Source organism: Carcharodon carcharias, chromosome 21, assembly GCF_017639515.1.
Source record: "Carcharodon carcharias isolate sCarCar2 chromosome 21, sCarCar2.pri, whole genome shotgun sequence".
NCBI classification, from domain to species: Eukaryota; Metazoa; Chordata; class Chondrichthyes; order Lamniformes; family Lamnidae; genus Carcharodon; species Carcharodon carcharias.
Window position 1 is genome coordinate 49,778,675 of NC_054487.1, and position 18,551 is coordinate 49,797,225.

An 18,551-nucleotide genomic window follows, 5' to 3' on the forward strand; every position below is an offset into this window, starting at 1 on the left:
TGTTTTATTTGGTGTTTACTCACATGGGAGAATAAGATATTTCTTTGACAGCTATTTGGAGTGCAGTTTGGAAGCTAGTTTTGCACTGAGGACAGAGGATTCAGTCCATAATGAGCAACTGTGTTCAGAAATATCACATCAAGATTGACTTCAGAACATTTAACATGCCTAACTGTATTCAGCTGGACGTTTTATAAACTGGGTTCCAAGTCAGCTCCAAGCTAACTTCAACCAAACACTTTCTCATCTTTCATTTGGATTTGCCTTTCTATTCTGAATAAATTTTGATGACTCTTCATTCTTTTGTTAAATATATTTAGGAAATAAGTTAGTACTGCCAAATTGAACTGTGATTTTTTTAAAAAAAAAATGCTTAGGCAGCAGAGAGCTTTGAAGATGGTGAAATGGGAACACAGTCAGTCTCACCAGCCATTCCCTGGGCAGCATTTTCCGCTGGTAAGTGAATCTTATTGATCTATTGGCTCTGCTCTGGTTGCTTTAGACCTATTTTAAATAGTACATTTTGGTTTGGATATATTTTGCACTAAGCCTTAATTTTGAAAATAGAGAACTAGTAGCTTTGTTGTACATACATTTTATGAAAAGAAGAGCTTATATTTAGAAAATGTAACCTGTCACATGGTATCTCATCACTTGAATTTAGCAGGTAACTGTCATGTGGTGCCATAAATGGTTTATATTTCATAACTTGGTGCTTGTCCTTCCTTTATTGCATTGTGTCTGGAGAGCTCATGTTTGTTTTGTAAATGTGTTATAATAATTAATATTGCTGCTGTAAACTCTTAGGGGTAGGTCTCATGATCTTTTATACTGACGGTTCAGCATACTGATGTTTAAACTAGATCTTAACCATGTTCAATTACTATAGACTGATAAAATTTCTTCCTGCCACCAATTTCCCTGCTTCCCTCTCCACCCCAAAAAAACTATTGTGCATCATGTACACACCAATGTCTAGTATTGCCTATGCGTCAGCATATTTGGACTGCAATCCAACAATTGCCATTCAGTGATTTTATTTTTTACATATAATCTTCATAAATTCTCTTCAGAAAGTAGTAATCTCATTAGCTGAAAACCCATTAGCTGAATTTGGGGGACATCAATACTAATTTTAGACATAATCTTTAATTGGGTCTGATTTAAATGATGGTGATATTTGCAGCATTTTGTGGTTTTTTTATGTTTGTGGCATTCATTTATTTTCCATTCTTCTCAAAATTTGGAAATTTGTGGAGCAAATGTATATCACTGTATATGTCTTAATAAGTGGGTCATGTCTTCCATTAGTTCCAGTCTCTGTAGTTAACTGCACTGCACTGAAAGTTTCTCTTAGTTCTTTTATGTACCTTTGCTCACATTCCTTCGCCACTGTCCAGATGCCTGCAATCTGTTTTGCTCACTGGGGTCATGAACTGCAAATATGTATATATTAATCTGGCCACTGTTGCTGTAAGCAGTCTGAATTACCCTAGATTAAAAAAACCTTTTACTTAGAAGAGTTAGAAAAGACTGGAAATTGCAAAAATCAATTATACTAATATAGATATGCCTACCTTCACTGAGGTAAGTCATTAAATTCATAAATGTACAAGTGGTTTTTTTTTTTGGTCCATTTACTGGTTGGAAATGGCAACTTAGATGAGCCTTGCAAAAGTTCACTAAAAATGCTTCGACAAAGTTTTCAATTGTCTAACTTGTAGTAGGAGTTAGTTACAATTTGGATATACTTAATTCTTAGTAAATGTTGGCATTACATTGATGTTTCACATGAAAGAAAAACCTGTTCATCTCTGCTGCAGGACTATTGTATGGCTATATGATAGTTCAGAATGAAACTAATAAAGAATATTGCAATGAGTGATGTTGATACTGTGGATTGAAAGAGTTGGTATTGGAATAATTTCAGATATTACTGAGGGAATGCTTATTTTCAATGCAAGTATTTTTCTGCTGACTTTGTATCATTTAAAAGTACAGGTATCATGCAATCTTGGCATTAGATTTCCTTTTAAGTAATGATATATGCCAAGAGTAAACCTTGTACAAACACTGAACAGGATATTTTGATCAAGTATCAGCAATATTGAATTCAAGTGAAAAATGCCCCAGGGTTGCATGTGGTCTTTTCAGATTTATAGAACATGCAGATCTTTGGCAGTTGATTTGAATCACTCATGGGGAAAGTGAGTATGAATATTGAAAGGAGGTATTCAAGGCATGATTCCTGGAGTTAACACCTGTGTAGGTGAGTGGCTAGGCTGGGGTTTGAGATGTCCTGTAGGGAAGCATAATTAAATATGTATTCCTATAATTTTGGTTTAGAGGTTTTCAAAAATTCTGGAATTTTAAGTAACATGTATGCTATTTAAAGATAAAAGGAACTTCAGTTACATTTTGGGCAGGCCAGAATGGAAAGGGGCTCAGTCGTAACCCTGCAATAACATAACTGTTTCTGATCTATTCTGAATTCTGTACTAAACCCTTATCCAGATTTTAAATAGATTCCAGACCTGCTAATAAGTGATGTTCTGTGCTTTTATATACAATAACACCTGCATGTTTATTCAGAGGAGGCTATTGCCTGCCTATGCTGTGCTTGTTGAGAGTGGGAGACTGGGAATCCTGGTCTTGAACACATCAAGGTGTGCCGAGCTGTATTTTGGAATATCAATGAACTGTAGCAGGGAGCAAAGGGAAGCAAGTTGTCTACTCAGTTCTGATCTTTATATGCTGCACATAGAGATCCAGGATTGGGGCATGGGACCTGCCTTCCCTTGCTCTATGTTGCTGTTCACTGCTACTTCAACATTTGGTTCCATTTCGCATCCACATGTTAACAACCAAAATTCTTTTTTCTATATTTTTTTCTTCTCCACCTTTTTCTAAACTATAATCTTGTGCTATGTTCCATTGCACTAAGTGGCCAAGCAGCAAATCTGTTCAAGTTTCACTGTATGATTGGCCACTGTTGTATATGTTAACACCCCATAGGGTGATTAATCTTATCCTTCTTCCTTTCATTTTGACTGGTAGCATGGCTCAGCTCCCCTTGCCCCTGAATTAGCAGATTGTGGGTTCAAACTGCACTTCAGAACTTAAACGTCTAACCTAGATTGATATTTGTATTGTTTAGGTTGCCTTTTATCAGTTGAGTGCCTCTCCAGCAGTGTTTTTTTTCCCTCCCCAGAGCATCTACGGACATGAGGCCAGCTGTCATGTGATTTCTTTTGAAACCCAGTCCTGTCTCTCCTCTGCTCCCTTTAACCCCTTTACTGTCTCTGTACTGTCAGCCTGCTTATCCAACATCCAGTCTTTGGTGAGTCACAACTCCCTCCAGCTTAACATCGAAAAGACAGAAGCTATTGTCTTGAGCTTGTACTATCAAATTCACTGCCTTGCTGGTGACTTCATTCCCCTTTCTGGCTATATTGCTTCAGGATGAACCATGCTATTCACAATTTTGGCTTCCAATTCAATTCTATTCTGAGCTCTGAACTCTACGTCTTATCAATCACTTGGCAGTGTTGTGCAAATCCTCCTCTACCTTTGCACTTCGGCTTCTGAAAATCCTATGTGTGATGGATCACCTTCAGATTTGATGACTATAACATGCTCTTTCTTGGCTTCCGATCCTCCACCCTTCATAAGCTCTAGCTTGGATAAAACTACTGCTGCACCTATCCTTGCCTCACATTAAATTTTGCTTCCCATTGTCGAGTCTTTGCTGACCTATACTGATCTCCCTGTCCTACACCACGTTAAATTCATAATCCTTCTACTCATCTGTAAATTCCACCATGCCTTATGTACACACAAATCTTAAGTTTTATAATTTCTTCATGAGATGTGGGCACTGCTAGGTAGGCCAGGATTTATTGCCCATCCCTAATTGCTCTCGAGAAGGTGGTGGTGAGCTGCCTTCTTGAACCACTGCAGTCCATGTGGTGTAGGTACACCCACAGTGCTGTTAGGAAGGGAATTCCAGGATTTTGACCCAGCGACAGTGAAGGAATGGCAATATATTTCCTAGTCAGGATAGTGAGTGACTTGAAGGGGAACTCCCAGGTGCTGGTGTTCCCATCTATCTGCTGCCATCGTCCTTCTAGGTGATAGTGGACGTGGGTTTGGAAGCTGCCGTCTAAGGAGCCTTTGTGAGTTCCTGCAGTACATTTTGTAGATGGTACACACTGTTGCTACTGAGCGTCGGTGGTGGAGGGAGTGAATGTTTGTTTGTGGATGTGTTGCCAATCAAATGGACTGCTTTGTCCTGGATGGCATCCAGCTTCTTCAGTGTTGTAGGAGTTGCACTCATCCAGGCAAGTGGGGAGTATTCCATCATATTCCTGACTTGTGCCTTACAGATGGTGAACAGGCTTTGGAGAGTTAGGAGGTGAGTTACACAAGATTCCTAGCCTCTGACCTGCTGTTGTACCCGAAGTATTTATATGGCTAGTCCAGTTTAGTTTCTGGTCAATGGTAACCCCCAGGATGTTGATAGTGAGGGATTCATTGCCATTGAACATCAAGGGGCGATGGTTCGATTCTCTCTTGTTGGAGATGGTCATTGCCTGATACTTGTGTGGTGTGAATGTTACTTGCCACTTGTCAGCCCAAACCTGGATGTTGTCCAAGTCTTGTTGCATTTGGACATGGATTATTTTACTACCTGAGGAGTCATGAATGGCGCTGAACAGTGCACAATCATCAGTGAACATCTCCACTCCTGACTTATGATGGAAGGAAGGTCATTGATGAAGCAGCTGAAGGTGGCTTGGCTAAGGACACTACCCTGAGGAACTCCTGCAGTGATGTCCTGGAGCTGAGATGACTGACCTCCAACAACCACAACCATCTTCCTTTGTGCTAGGTATGACTCCAACCATTTTTTCCCCGATTCCCATTGACTCCAGTTTTGCTAGGGTTCCTTGATGCCACACTCGGTCAAATGTTACTTTGATGTCAAGGACAGTCACTCTCACTTCACCTCGGGAGTTCAGCTATTTTGTCCATGTTTGAACCAAGGCTATAAACAGGTCAGGAGCTGAATGGTCCTGGCGGAACACAAACTGGGCATCAGTGAACAGGTTATTGCTAAGCAAGTGCCACTTGATAGCACTGTTGATGACCCCTTCCGTTACTTTACTGATGATTGAGAGTAGCCTGATGAGGCGGTAATTGGCCAGGTTGGACCTGTCCTGCTTTTTGTGTGCAGGACACACCTGTGTAGATGCCAGTGTTGTAGCTGTACTGGAACAGCTTGGCTAGGGGCACAGCAAGTTCTGGAGCTCAAGTCTTAAGCACTATTGTCTGGATGTTGTCAGGGCCCATAGATTTTGCAGCATCTAGTGCCTTCAGCCCTTTCTTGATACCATGTGGAATGAATCGAATTGGCTGAAGACTGGCATCTGTGATGCTGGGGACCTCTGGAGGAGGCCAAGATGGATCATCCACTGTGCATTTCTGGCTGAAGATTGTTGCAAATGCTTCAGCCTTATCTTTTGCACTGCTGTGCTGAGCTCCTCCATCATTGAGGATGGGGATATTTGTGGAGCCACCCCCTCCAATGAGCTGTTTAATTGTCCACCACCATTCATGACTGGATGTGGCAGGACTGCAGAGCTTAGATTTGATCTGTTGGATGCAGGATCACTGGGAGAAGTAGTGAATGTTTGTGGATGGGGTGCCAATCAAGTGGACTGCTTTGTCCTGGATGGTGTTGAATTTTGAGTGTTGTTGGAGCTGCACTCATCCAGGCAAGTGGAGTGTAATCCATCGGACAGGCTTTGGGGAATCAGCAGGTGAGTTACTTGCCGCGGGATTCCTAGTCTCTGACTTGCTCTTGTAGCCACAGTAATTATGAGGCTTGTGCAGTTCAGTTTCTGGGAATGGTAATCCCCAGGATGTTGATAGTGGGCAATTCAATGATGGTAATGCTTTTGAATGCCAAGGGTGATGGTTAGATTCTCTCTTGCTGGAGATGGCCATTGCCTGGCACTTGAGTGGCGCAAATGTTACTTTCCACTTGTTAGCCCAAGCCTGACTATTGTCCAGGTCTTGCTGCATTTGGCCATGGACTGCTTCAGATCTGAGGAGTTGTGAACGGGGCTGAACATTGTGCAATCATCAGTGAACATCCCCACTTCTGACCTTATGATGGAAGGAAGGACATTGATGAAGGAGCTGAAAATGGTTGGATCATGCACTCGGCACTTCTGGCTGAAGATTATTGCAAATGCTTCAGCCTTATCTTTTGCACTGATTTGCTGGGCTCCCCCATCATTGAGAATTGGGATATTTGTACAGCCTCCTCCCCCAGTGAGTTGCTTAATTGTGCACTGCCATTCACGACTGGATGTGGCAAGATTGCAGAGCTTAGATATAATCCACTGGTTGTGGAATTGCTTAGCTCTGTCTCTCACTTGCAGCTTATGCTATTTGGCACACAAGTAGTCCTGTGTTATAGCTTCACCAGGTTGGCACCTCATTTTTGGGTATGCCTTATGCTGCTCTTGGCATGCCCTCCTGCACTCTTCATTGTGCACAAAAATTTAATGGGGCCATGTACTTAAATTGCCTGTGCACTCCAAAAAAAAAAAAGTGGCTTCATTGCTTATGCACCTTGCCTATGCAATTTTCTCCCATCCTATGTCCCTTTCTGAATGCTTCGATTCCTTGACTCTGGTTTCTGTGCAATTTCCCTCCCTTCACCCAACCACTGGTGGCAGATACTTCAGTTATGACTATACTTTAGAACTGCCATCCTAAAACTTACTACCTCTCTCCATGCCTTATAGAAATATCCTCAAAGTCGATCTCTTTAGAAAAGCTATTTGTCACCCCTTATAATTTCTTGCTTCCTGGTTCAATAGTTATTTCTTTTTGTTAATTGGGAATTATGTTAAAGGTGCTTTATAAATACAAGTTACTGAAATGTTGAACCTGCCTCCTTGCTCAGGTGAATGTCAAAAAATACATTGTGGCACTATTCAAAGAAAAGCAAGGAGATCAGATATTGTTAAGATTTCCATAGAGCCCATTAACGTTTAAAGAGAAATGTGAACAGAAATTATGGCACAAGATTTTGTGTTTCTAAACAAAAACAAACTTTACTATATATAAAAAAAAATACCAAATCAAGCACCAGTAACTTAACACTATAGTTTGTTAAGACTTAGAATATGTTCACTTCTCTCTCTGGAATTCACCAAGTATGCCACAATTCTCTGGAATTCACTTTAATTTGTCCTCGGTGTTCCAGCTATTCTCGGAGGCATGAAATTTCATGGGGATGCTTTTGTTAGCGTATGGCCAATCGATCTTTCAACTTTTCACCAAAAAGACTGTTGACTTCCCAGCTCATGCTTAAGCTTCACTGCATTCTCCAAAGCTAGCTATTTGTTTTTGACTTTGAAGATTACTGTAGATTTCTTCCTCTAGTTCCAAGCTAGACAAATCTTCCAGTTCCTTTTCAATCTTGAACTCTGCCTCCCAAACTGAACTTGACCATGTTGCATGATGAGTGATAAAGATAGTATTTTCTCTGCTAAAGGTGCAGGCCTTGCTAACATTTATCTCTTACTGCTTCAAGCCAGTGAGCTACAATTATCTCTCTTTCCTAAATTGAACTGCTGGCTGCTTCCTTCTGTCAGCAAATACACATACATATAAATTTAAAAAAGGAACCTCCCTAAACCCCGCAGCCGATCCTCATAACAAGGTGGCATACATGGGATGTTCCAGACAGAAATGTCAGTTAACTATGTTTTATCTTCTAAGTAACCTCTTTGATTCTGGGACCCACATGGATAGTTTACATCTCTAATGAAGTCAGAGTGATTCCCTTTAGCTGGAAAATTGGAGACAGTACGTCCAAGTCAGTCCATCTGCCATTTTATAGCACTGTCTCTTCTATTCTGACCTTGTTAAACATGCACAGCTCACACTTTGAACTGTTATTACTCGAGGTATACTCGAGGTAACCTGGCAATTGTTAAAGCCCAGCATTTTAATTACTTTACCCTTACAAATGTCATCTCCCCAAAGCTAGGGGAGCTAGGACACTAGATGATTCTGAGAATATGTAGAATTACATGATATATACAGTGCAAAAACAGACTATTTGTCCCAACTTCTAACCTTCTTATAAATTGGATGAACCAAATTAGCAAAAATTGCTAGGAGTTGAGTTCTTAGAGTGTATTTGGGGCCGTTTCTTCAAACAATACATTCTGGAACCAACAAGGGAATGGGCTATTTTAGACCTGATAATGAGACAGGATGAATTAATGACCTCATAGTAAAGGATCCTCTTGGTAAGAGTAATCTTAACATGATAGAATTCAGTTTGTGGGTGAGAAATTTGGGTCTGAAACTAGTGTTTTAAAGTTAAATAAAGGCAATTACAAGGTCATGATCACAGTTGGCTAAATTGAAGTGGGAAAATAGATTGAAAGGTAAGATGGTAGAGAAGCAGTGGCAGATATTTAAGATATTTCATAACTCTCAACAAAGATGCATTCTCTTGAGAAAGAAGGATGCCACTAGAAAATTGATGGTTAAGTAGGGAAGGTATGGATGGTATAAAATTGAAAGAAAATATTTACAATTTTGCAAATAGTGGTAGGCTAGAAGATTGGGAAAATTTTAGAAACCAGCAAAGGATGACTGAAAAAAATTAGGAGAAACTGGAATATGAGAAAAACTAACAAGAAATATAAAAACAGACAGCAAAAGTTTCTACAAGTACATAAAAAGGAAGAGAGTAGCTAATGTAAGCATTGATCCCTTAGAGGGTGAGACTGGGGAATTAATAATGAGAAATGGCAGAGACTGACCAAATATTTTATATCTGTCTTTACAGTAGAAGACACAGAAAGCATTCCATGAATTGTAGAGGATCAAGTGGCAAAAAGGAGAGATGAGCTTAAAACAATCACAATCACCAGAGAAAAAGTCCTAGGAAAGCTAATGAGACTAATGATTAACAAGTGCCCTAGACCTGATGGCCTGCATCCTAGGGTCTTAAAGGAAGTGGCTGCAGAGATAGTGTATGCATTGGTTGTAATCTTCCAAAATTCTCTGGTTCTGGAAGGGTCCCAGCGGATTGGGAAACCATAAGTCTTAACACCGTTATTCAAGAAAGGAAGGAGCCAGAAAGCAGAAATTAAAGGCCAGTTATTTTAACATCTATCATTGGGAAAATGCTAGAATCCATTACTAAGAAGCAGGGCATTTAGATCATCAGAATACAGTCAGGCAGAGTGAACATGGTTTTGTGAAAGGGAAATCATGTTTGACAATTTATTGGAGTTCTTTAAGGATATATCAAGCAGGGACGTAAAGTAGTATCAGTAGATATCATGCCTTTGTATTTCCAAAAGGCATTTGATAAGATGTCACATTAAAGGTTACTGCAGGTTATAGGTAAAACGGATGAGTTAAGGGTGAGGATTGACATTTGGAATTGTGATATAGTAGCCATCACTGAGACGTGGTTGAAGGAAGGGCAGGATTGGCAGCTCAACATTCCGGGATATAGAATCTTCAGGTGAGACAGAGGAGGGGGTAAAAGAGGAGTAGGTGTTGCATTATTAGTTAAGGAGTCACTTCTGCTGTAAGGAGAGATGATATCTTGGAGGGGGCATCGAATGAAGCTTTGTGGGTAGAGCTTAGGAATAAAAAAGAAGCAGCCACATTATTAGATGTTTATTGTAGACCCCCAGATAGTCAACGGGAAATTGAGGTGCAAATATGTGTACAATTTGTGGAGGTGTGTAAAAACAATAACAATAGAGTAATTATATTAGGTGATTTCAACTTTCCCAACATTAATTGGGATACACATAGTGTTAAGAGATTGGATAGAGTGGATTTCTTGAAATGTGTACAGGAGAACTTTTTAGGTCAATATGTAGAGGGCCCAACAAGGGACAGTGCATTGCTGGACCTAATTCTGGGGAATGAAGCCAGACATGTGGCTGAGGTGGTGGTGGGCGAGCATTTTAGTGATAGCGACCACAACATGGTACAGTTTAAGTTTGTTATGGACAAAGAAATTGACAAGTTGCAAAAAAATGTTTTGGATTGGGGGAGAATGGATTTTAGTAAAATAAGGCAGGATCTGGCCAAGGTGGACTGGGAACAGTTACTTGTGGGGAAATCTACAGGGGAACAGTGGGGGAGGGTACAGGCTCAACATGTTCCCTCTAGGGTGATAGGAAGGAGTAACAAGCCCAGAGAACCATGGATGACCAGAGATATTCAGGTTACGATGAGAAGGAAAAGAGAGGCTTTTAGCAGGTACAAGGGAAGCAACTCAGCAGGGGCATTAGTGGAGTACAGACAGTGCAGGGTGGAGCTTAAGAAAGTAATTAGGAGAGCAAAGAGGGGATATGAGAAAGCTCTGGCTGGTAAAAGTAGGGAAAATTCCAAGATATTCTATAAGTATATGAATGGGAAGAGGATAACCAGGGAAAGAGTAGGGCCCATAAGGGACCAAGGAGGCAACCTATGGGTGGAGCCAGAGGACATTGCTTGGGTGTTGAATGAATACTTCACATCCGTCGTCACCCAAGAGAATGAGGGTGAAGGTATCGAACTCGGGAAGCGAAACTGCGAGGTTCTTGAGCAAATTGATATAGGGGTTGACAAGGTATTGGAGGTGTTGGCAGGCTTAAAAGTGGACAGATCTCCAGGTCCGGATGATTTGTGCCCCAGACTGCTGAGGGAGGCAAGGGAGGCGATCGCACAGGCTCTGACCCAAATTTTTAATTTCTCTCTGGCCATGGGGGAGGTGCCAGAGGACTGGAGAACGGCTAATGTGGTTCCAGTGGCATACCACAGGAATCTGTGCTGGGTCCCCTATTGTTTGTCATTTATAGAAATGACATAGATGACAATGTAGGGGGTAGGATTAGTAAGTTTGGGATGACACAAAGATTGGCCAGGTGGTTAACAGTGAGATTGAGTGTCATGGGCTACAGGAAGATATAGACGGGATGGTCAAATGGGCAGATAAGTGATAGATGGAATTTAACCCTGAAAAGTGTGAGGTGATACACTTTGGAAGGAGTAATTTGACAAGAAAGTATTCAATAAACGGCATTGCACTAGGAAGTTTTAGGGAACAAAGGGACCTTGGCGTGTGTGTCCATAGATCACTGAAGGCAGAGGGGCAGGTTAGTGGGGTGGTGAAAAAGGCATATGGGACACTTTCCTTTATCAACTGAGGCATAGATTACAAAAGTAGGGAGATCATGTTGGAGTTGTATAGAACCTTGGTGAGGCCACAACTGGAGCACTGTGTGCAGTTCTGGTCGCCACATTATTGAAAGGATGTGATTGCACTGGAAAGGGGTGCAGAGGAGATTCACCAGGATGTTGCCTTTAATTTATGAAGAGAGGTTGGATAGACTTGGGTTGTTTTCGTTGGAGCAGAGAAGACTGAGGGGCGACTTGATCAAGGTGTACAAGATTATGAGGGGCATTGACAGGGTAGATAGAGAGCAGCTGTTCCCATTAGTTGAAGGGTCAGTCACAAGGGGGCATAAGTTCAAGGTGAGGGGCAGGAGGTTTACAGAGGAGGTGAGGAAAAAGTTTTTTTACCCAGAGGGTGGTGACAGTCTGGAATGCACTGCCTGGGATGGTGGTGGAGTTGGGTTGCCTCACATCCTTTAAAAAGTACCTGGATGAGCACTTGGCATGTCATAATATTCAAGGCTATGGGCCAAGTGCTGGTAAATGGGATTAGGTAGGTAGGTCAGGTGTTTCTCACATGTCGGTGCAGACTCGATGGGCCAAAGCGCCTCTTCTGCACTGTGATTCTGTGCAAAAGATAAGAGCTCATTGTGTTTGGGGTGATATATTAGCATGGATAGAAGATTAGCTAATTAAGAGGAAACAGAGAGTTGGGATAAAGGAGTCATATTAGGGTGGCAAACTGTTATTAGTGGAGTGCCACAGGGATCAGTGCTGGGGTCTCAACTATTTACAATCCTACATTAATGACTTGGGTGAAGGAACAAAGTGTATTGTAGCTAAATCTGCTGATGATGCGAAAATGGATAGGAAGGCAAGTTGGCAATGAGGATACAAAGACCATGCAAAGGGATATAGAAAGGTTAAGTGAGTGGGCAAAAATTTGCAGACGGATTATAATGTGGGAAAATATGAGATTGTCCATTTTAGCAGGAAGAATGGAAAATAGAACATTATTTAAATGGAGGGAGTCTGCAGAATGCTGCAGTAGAGAGGGATATGAGTGTCATTATACATGAATCACAATTTAGAGGTACAGCAAGTAATTAGGAAGGCAAGTAGAATGTTGGCCCGTTATTACAAGGGGATGGAGTATAAAAGTAGGGAAGTCTTGCTACACCCGTAAAGGCATTGGTGAGAGCACACTTGGAGTGCTGTGTACAGTTTTTTTAAGGAGGGATGTGCTTGCATTGGAAGCAGCTGAGAGAAGATTCACTAGGCTGATTCCTGGCATGAAGGGGTTGCCTTATGAGGAAAAGTTGAGCAGGTTGGGCACTTACTGATTGGAGTTTTAAAGAATGAGATGTGATCTTGTTGAATCATAAGATTCTGAGGAGACTTGACAGGATAGATGCTGGGAGGGGACATCGAGAACAAGGATCACAATTTCAAAATAAGAGTCTCCCATCTAAGTCTGAGATGAAGAGGAATTTCTTCTCTCGGAGGGGCATAGTCTTTGGAACTTTCTTCCACAGAGCATAGTGGAGGCTGGGCCACTGTCTAACTCAGTCTTGAATATAATCATATTTTTGATCGACAAAGGCATTTAATGTTATGGGGGACAGGTAGGAAAGTGGAGTTTAGGCCAAAGTCAGATCAGTGATCAGCCAAGATCATATTGAATTGTGGAGCAGGCTTGATGGGTTGAATGGCCTACTGCTTATCCTATTTCTTTTGATGTTTTCTTATGAACTGGCCATGCCAGTGTTTATACTGCACATGGGCACTTACTGATTGGAGTTTTAAAGACTTAAATGGGAGACTCTTATTTTGAAATTGTGATCCTTGTTCTTGATGTCCCCTCCCAGCATCTATCCTGTCAAGTCTCCTCAGAATCTTATGATTCAACAAGATCACATCTCATTCTTTAAAACTCCAATCAGTAAGTGCCCAACCTGCTCAACTTTTCCTCATAAGGCAACCCCTTAATTCCATTTCATCTAACCGTGTTAGCATAAACCATACATTTCTCATTTATGTGTTTATATAGGTGTCTCTTAAATGGAACTATGCTATTTGCCTCAACTACTTGAGGCTGGGAATTCCACATTCTAACCAATTTCTGGGTAAAGAGGTTTCTCCTGAATTCCCCATAGGATTTATTTGGGGCTCTCATATTTATGATTCCTAGTTTTAGACTTGCCCAAATTTGAAACATCCTGACTGTTTACCTTATCAAATCCTTTCATAATCCTGAAGGCCCCTATCAAGTCATCCTCTGTTTTCTCCCTTCTAGAGAAAAGAGCCTAGCTTGTTTAATTTTTCCTGATGGCTATAATCTCTCAGTTCTAATATCATTCTTGCAAAACTTTATTGGACCTTCTCCAGTGCCTCTCTGACTTCTCTTTAGTATGGAGACCAGGCGCATAACACAATGTACAAATGTTGGCTCTAGTTGTGATGGGAATATTTAAACAGTTGCCCTGAGGATTATACTAAATGCTATGGAATGCTATTAATGCATTGAAGATGGTTCAAAGAGCCACAACCAGGATAATTACAGGATTTGGAGCTCCAAATTATGAAGATTTGCTCTCCGAACTGCACCTGTTTTTATTAGAAAAGAGATTGAAAGGATATGGTTCCGATCTTCAACTTGATGAAAGGCATAGGTAATGAAGATAAAAGCAGACTATTTTAACTTGTACATTAAGCACATAGCTACAGTGGTGGTGACTTACAAGAGCAATTCTGTAACTTGTGTCAAGTAGCTTATTGACTAGAATGAAAAGTTGTTCATTGCCTGTGTTTATTGTGCCTTAGGGTTAAATGCTCATTTATAAAGAAGAAGAAATCACTGTGATGTTGGGGGAAGTGCCTATTGTCTTCTGAAGTCAGTTGTTAAAGAAGAAGGAAAATCTGTTAAGCTCAATGAATAACAACAGTTCTACTATATGATGGTTCTTTGCTGCTTGCATTAACTTTACCGTATGAGAATAAGGGCTTTCATTGAAGGCATAATAATGGTACAATAAAAGTGTAGAAACCAAAGTTATTTTTTCTATTAGTTCATAGGATGTGCGCATCATTGGCAAGGCCAGCATTTGTTGTCCATACCTAATTGTCTTGGAGAAAGTGGTGGTGAGCCGATGCCTTAAACTCTTACAGTTTATGCGATGTGGATACACCCACAGTGCTGTTATGAAGGGAGTTCCAAGTTTTTGATGAAATGACAATATAGTTTCTGGATGGTGTGTGGGGCAATGTGCAGGTGGTGGTGTTCCCATGCATCTGCTGCTATTGTCCTTCTAATTGGTTGAGGTTGCGGGTTTGGAGGTGCTGTGGAAAGAGGCTCAGCAAGGTGCTGTAGTACATCTTGCAGATGGCACACACTGCTGTCACAGTGAGCTAGTGGTAGACAGAGTGAATATTTAAGGTGGTGGATGGGATGTCGATCGAGCAAGCTACTATGACCTGGATAGTGTCGAGCTTTTTGAATGTTGTTGAAGCTGATGTCATCCAAGCAAATAAAGATTATTCCATCTTTTCTGAATGGTGCTGAACACTGTCCAATCATCAGCAAACATCCCTACTGCTGACCTTATGATGGAGGAAGGTCACTGGTGCAGCAGCTGAAGATGGTTGGACCAAGGACACTACCCAGAGGAACTCCTGCAGCAATGTCCTGGGACTGAGATGAATTGACCTCGAGCAACCACAACGACCTTTCTTTGTGCCAAAGATGACGTCAATCAGTGGAGAGACTTCCCCCCATTTCTCATTCATTCAAATTCTGCTAGGACTCCTTGATGCCATGCTCTGTCAAATGCTGCCTTAATGTCAAGGGCAGTCACACTCATCTCACCTCTTGAAATTGGCTCTATTGTCCACGTTTTGACCAAGGATGTAATGAAATCTGGAGCCGAGTGTCCCTGGCGGAACCCAATTTGAGCATCGTTGAGCAGATTATTGCTGGGTAAGAGCCATTTGATAGTCCTGTCATTGACACCTTCCATCACTTTGCTGACAATTGGGAGTAGACTGATAGGACAGTAATTTGCCAGATTGGATTTGCCCTCCTTCTTTTCGTTTGACCTGATGCCAAGAGACTGCAGAGTTCCCGGGGTTGCCCCCTACCAAATGTATACCATGGTCCCTCTGGTGGGTTTAGCCTGATGTTGGGGCAAGATGTATCTAGGAATAAAAACAAAAAAAAACAAAAAAAACTGTGGATGCTGGAAATCCAAAACAAAAACAGAATTACCTGGAAAAACTCAGCAGGTCTGGCAGCATCGGCGGAGAAGAAAAGAGTTGACGTTTTGAGTCCTCATGACCCTTCGACAGAACTGTCGAAGGGTCATGAGGACTCGAAACGTCAACTCTTTTCTTCTCCGCCGATGCTGCCAGACCTGCTGAGTTTTTCCAGGTAATTATGTATCTGGGAATGTTGGTGGAGGGAACTGGGACATTGGCTATAAGGTATGATTTAGTGAGTATGACAATTGTCACTGTTGTTTGACTAGTCTGTGGAACAACTCTCCTGGCATAAATCCCCAGATGTTAGTGAGGAGAATGCTGCAGAGCCGACTCGGTACGATGTCCTTTGTCGTTTCTGGCGCCTAGGTTGATGTTTAGGGTCTGTTGATTTTTAACCTTTTTCAGCTTTTCTGTAGCAGTTTGATACAAGTGAGTGACTTGCTAGGGAATTGAGAGGGATGCTAATTGTCAGTCATGTTGCTGTGGGTCTGGAGCCACAGCTAGATAGGCCAGACCGAGTAAGGTTGGCAGATTTCCTTTGAGAAAGGGCGTGAGTGAACCATCTTGATTTTTGCAACAATCTGGTAGTCTTATGGTCATCATTACTGAGATTAGCTTTTACTCCAGATTTCTTAATTAATTAAATTTAAATTCTACCAGCTGCTGTGGTGGGGTTTGAACTTGTGTCGCTGGAGCAGTAGTCCTGGCCCCTGGATTACTAGTTCAGTAACATAAACACTATGCTACTGTTCCTGTATTCTTTGGAGGAACTGCATTTAAAAAAAACACAGAATTATGGATTTAAGCTTAATTGTCATCAATTTTGGTTTGAATGACAACCTGTTCTATTTCATTATTTTGAAACAACCTTCAGTAGAAAAGTAATGATTAGAAAACACTTCATTTTTTTTCAGCAAGTATTAAATATGTATAGGCTACCAGTTGGGCAGCTTTAATTTGTAAAATTGGTGTATTTTGTAAACTGGTAAAATTTAAATAACAAATGTAAACAACATATTCTGGAAATGCTCAGCAGGTCAGGCAGCATCTGTTTCTCTCTCCATGGATGCTGCTAGATCTGCAAAGTATTTCTAGCATTGTCTGTTTATATTTGAGATTTCCAGCATCTGTGGTATTTTGCCTTTTGAATTAACTTTACATAGTGGTTTGGGTTAGTGTTTAAGTGTCATTATCAACTGTAAAATACAAAAATTGACTTTCTTCAGTTGTCATGAATTCATTTGACTGAATGGCCTCCTTCTGTACCATAATGACTTTAAACTGCCAGCTCCTTGTCTTGACGGAAATATCTGGGTGTTACTGGGGAAGATGGGATGATAAAGGTAGCTGGGAAAGTTGGCAGCAGAGTGGGAATTCAGATTTTGGTTGTTGCATTACAGTCTATGTTTCTGATATTCTATAATGTCTATCTCTGGCCAGTGGCAGGAGATTGTAGACCTATTTGCTAGGCCATAGGGAATTGTTTGCCCTCTCTCACCAATTCATGCTTTAGTCTATCCTCTATAACTTCATGAGGATGAAAGTCTTTCACAATGTTATTTTATGGCAGCATCATAAGACTCAACAGCACTTAAAGGAGTTGAAAACATTTTGTGTGAAGTACTCCTTTATTGCCCCTAGCCCAGATCAGGCAAGTGATGTACAAATATCAATTTGGATTCAGTTGCTAGTACTCTTGCTTACTAAGCGAGAAAGCTTTGGGTTCAAGCCCAATTCCAGAATTGAATATTTAATCCAGACTGACGCCAAGTGAAGTTCCATCTTTCTGTTGAGACCTTAAACCAGCAAGATCCATTTGCTGGTTCAGTGATGGGAAATCAATAATTTGATGCCACTATTTTAAAAAAAAAAGCAGAAAGTTCTTCTGTAATCCTTGTCAAGAATTCTCAAATTTAACAAATACAAAATATTAGCAGACCATTGCAGTTTGAGGTACTGTGCTGAGTGTTTTGGGATATCCTGAGGGCATGGTAAAGTGCTATGTAAATTAGTCATTTTGTGCTCCAATTTTGTGCCAGATTTGCTTGTGCAGTGGATTCAATTCATTATGAAAATTATGGTATAAACCACTGACCCTCTGTCTGATCCAATTTCACCACTTCTACAGAGGATTACTCTTCAGGGAGCTCTTGGCTAAGGAGTGAAGCTGTGTTGGCTCTAGTTTAATAGCTGGAACCGAAACAACTGCCTGGAATACAATATTCATTTTGCTGTGCATTAAAAACTCCCACTGTTGGTGTGAGTGTGAATCAGACACCTCAGCTAGGGCACAAGCTTCAGTAAATGGATGTGGTGCATCTATGTTCATTATCCTTTCCGCATATACGGTGTTCCATCTTCCGTTGAAACACTGAATGCTGTTCAGTGTACACTTGTGTTTAAAATTTTGTTTACTCAGAAAGGTAACCTGGCCAGCATAAGTTAAGTGGCAGTGTTTATTGTACTTGTTTGCTGCAACTATGGAAGTATAATAATCATATATCATTTTATATGGAAGCAAACTCCCCTCCATGAAGATCTGTTATTTTACTTGCCAAGGAATCTTTTAGCTTGGCCTCTGAACCTGGAAACTTCAGTAACAGATGACTGGTGCCACATACCCAATCACTATTGAAGTTTATAGGCTTGGAAAGGAAGAAATGCTGTACTATATTGTTCCCTTTGGAGCTGCTTGCTGATGGAATCTTTAGTTAACTTCATCTGGCTTGCTGTTACATATGAAGACCTAGAATAATGGTTCTCAATGGAAGAGAAGAACTTTGAACTTGTCACATGCCAGGTAGACTATTTTTGAAAATTAGCCTAGGTATTTGGGAGGCGAAAGGGAGAGTGAGAGAGGATTGTTTTACATCAAAAACATTACATAAAACATGGCAGGAATTTGAGTTCCTTGTGGTGTCACTTCAGTATTCTGTATCAAGACTGGACGTTAAGCTTAATTTTTTTTTTGCTGTGCTCTTTGAAGGGTGAGATTTTCAGATGACTCTTAAGAATAACCTTTATCACTCTATTTTGAAGCATTGCTGACCAGTGGGATGTGAAGTACTGGACTC

General features: G+C 40.9%; 1 protein-coding gene across 4 annotated transcripts in view; it reads left to right on the forward strand.

Annotated features, from left to right (window-relative positions):
• Positions 1-18,551, forward strand: part of LOC121293377 (coiled-coil domain-containing protein 91-like) — a 188,739-nt gene that overhangs the window by 10,353 nt on the left and 159,835 nt on the right. For all 4 annotated transcript variants that reach the window (XM_041216403.1, XM_041216401.1, XM_041216405.1 and 1 more), the window contains exon 3: positions 378-456. In XM_041216403.1, the coding sequence (XP_041072337.1) occupies positions 378-456 (79 nt within the window). The remainder of the gene's footprint in view (positions 1-377; positions 457-18,551) is intronic.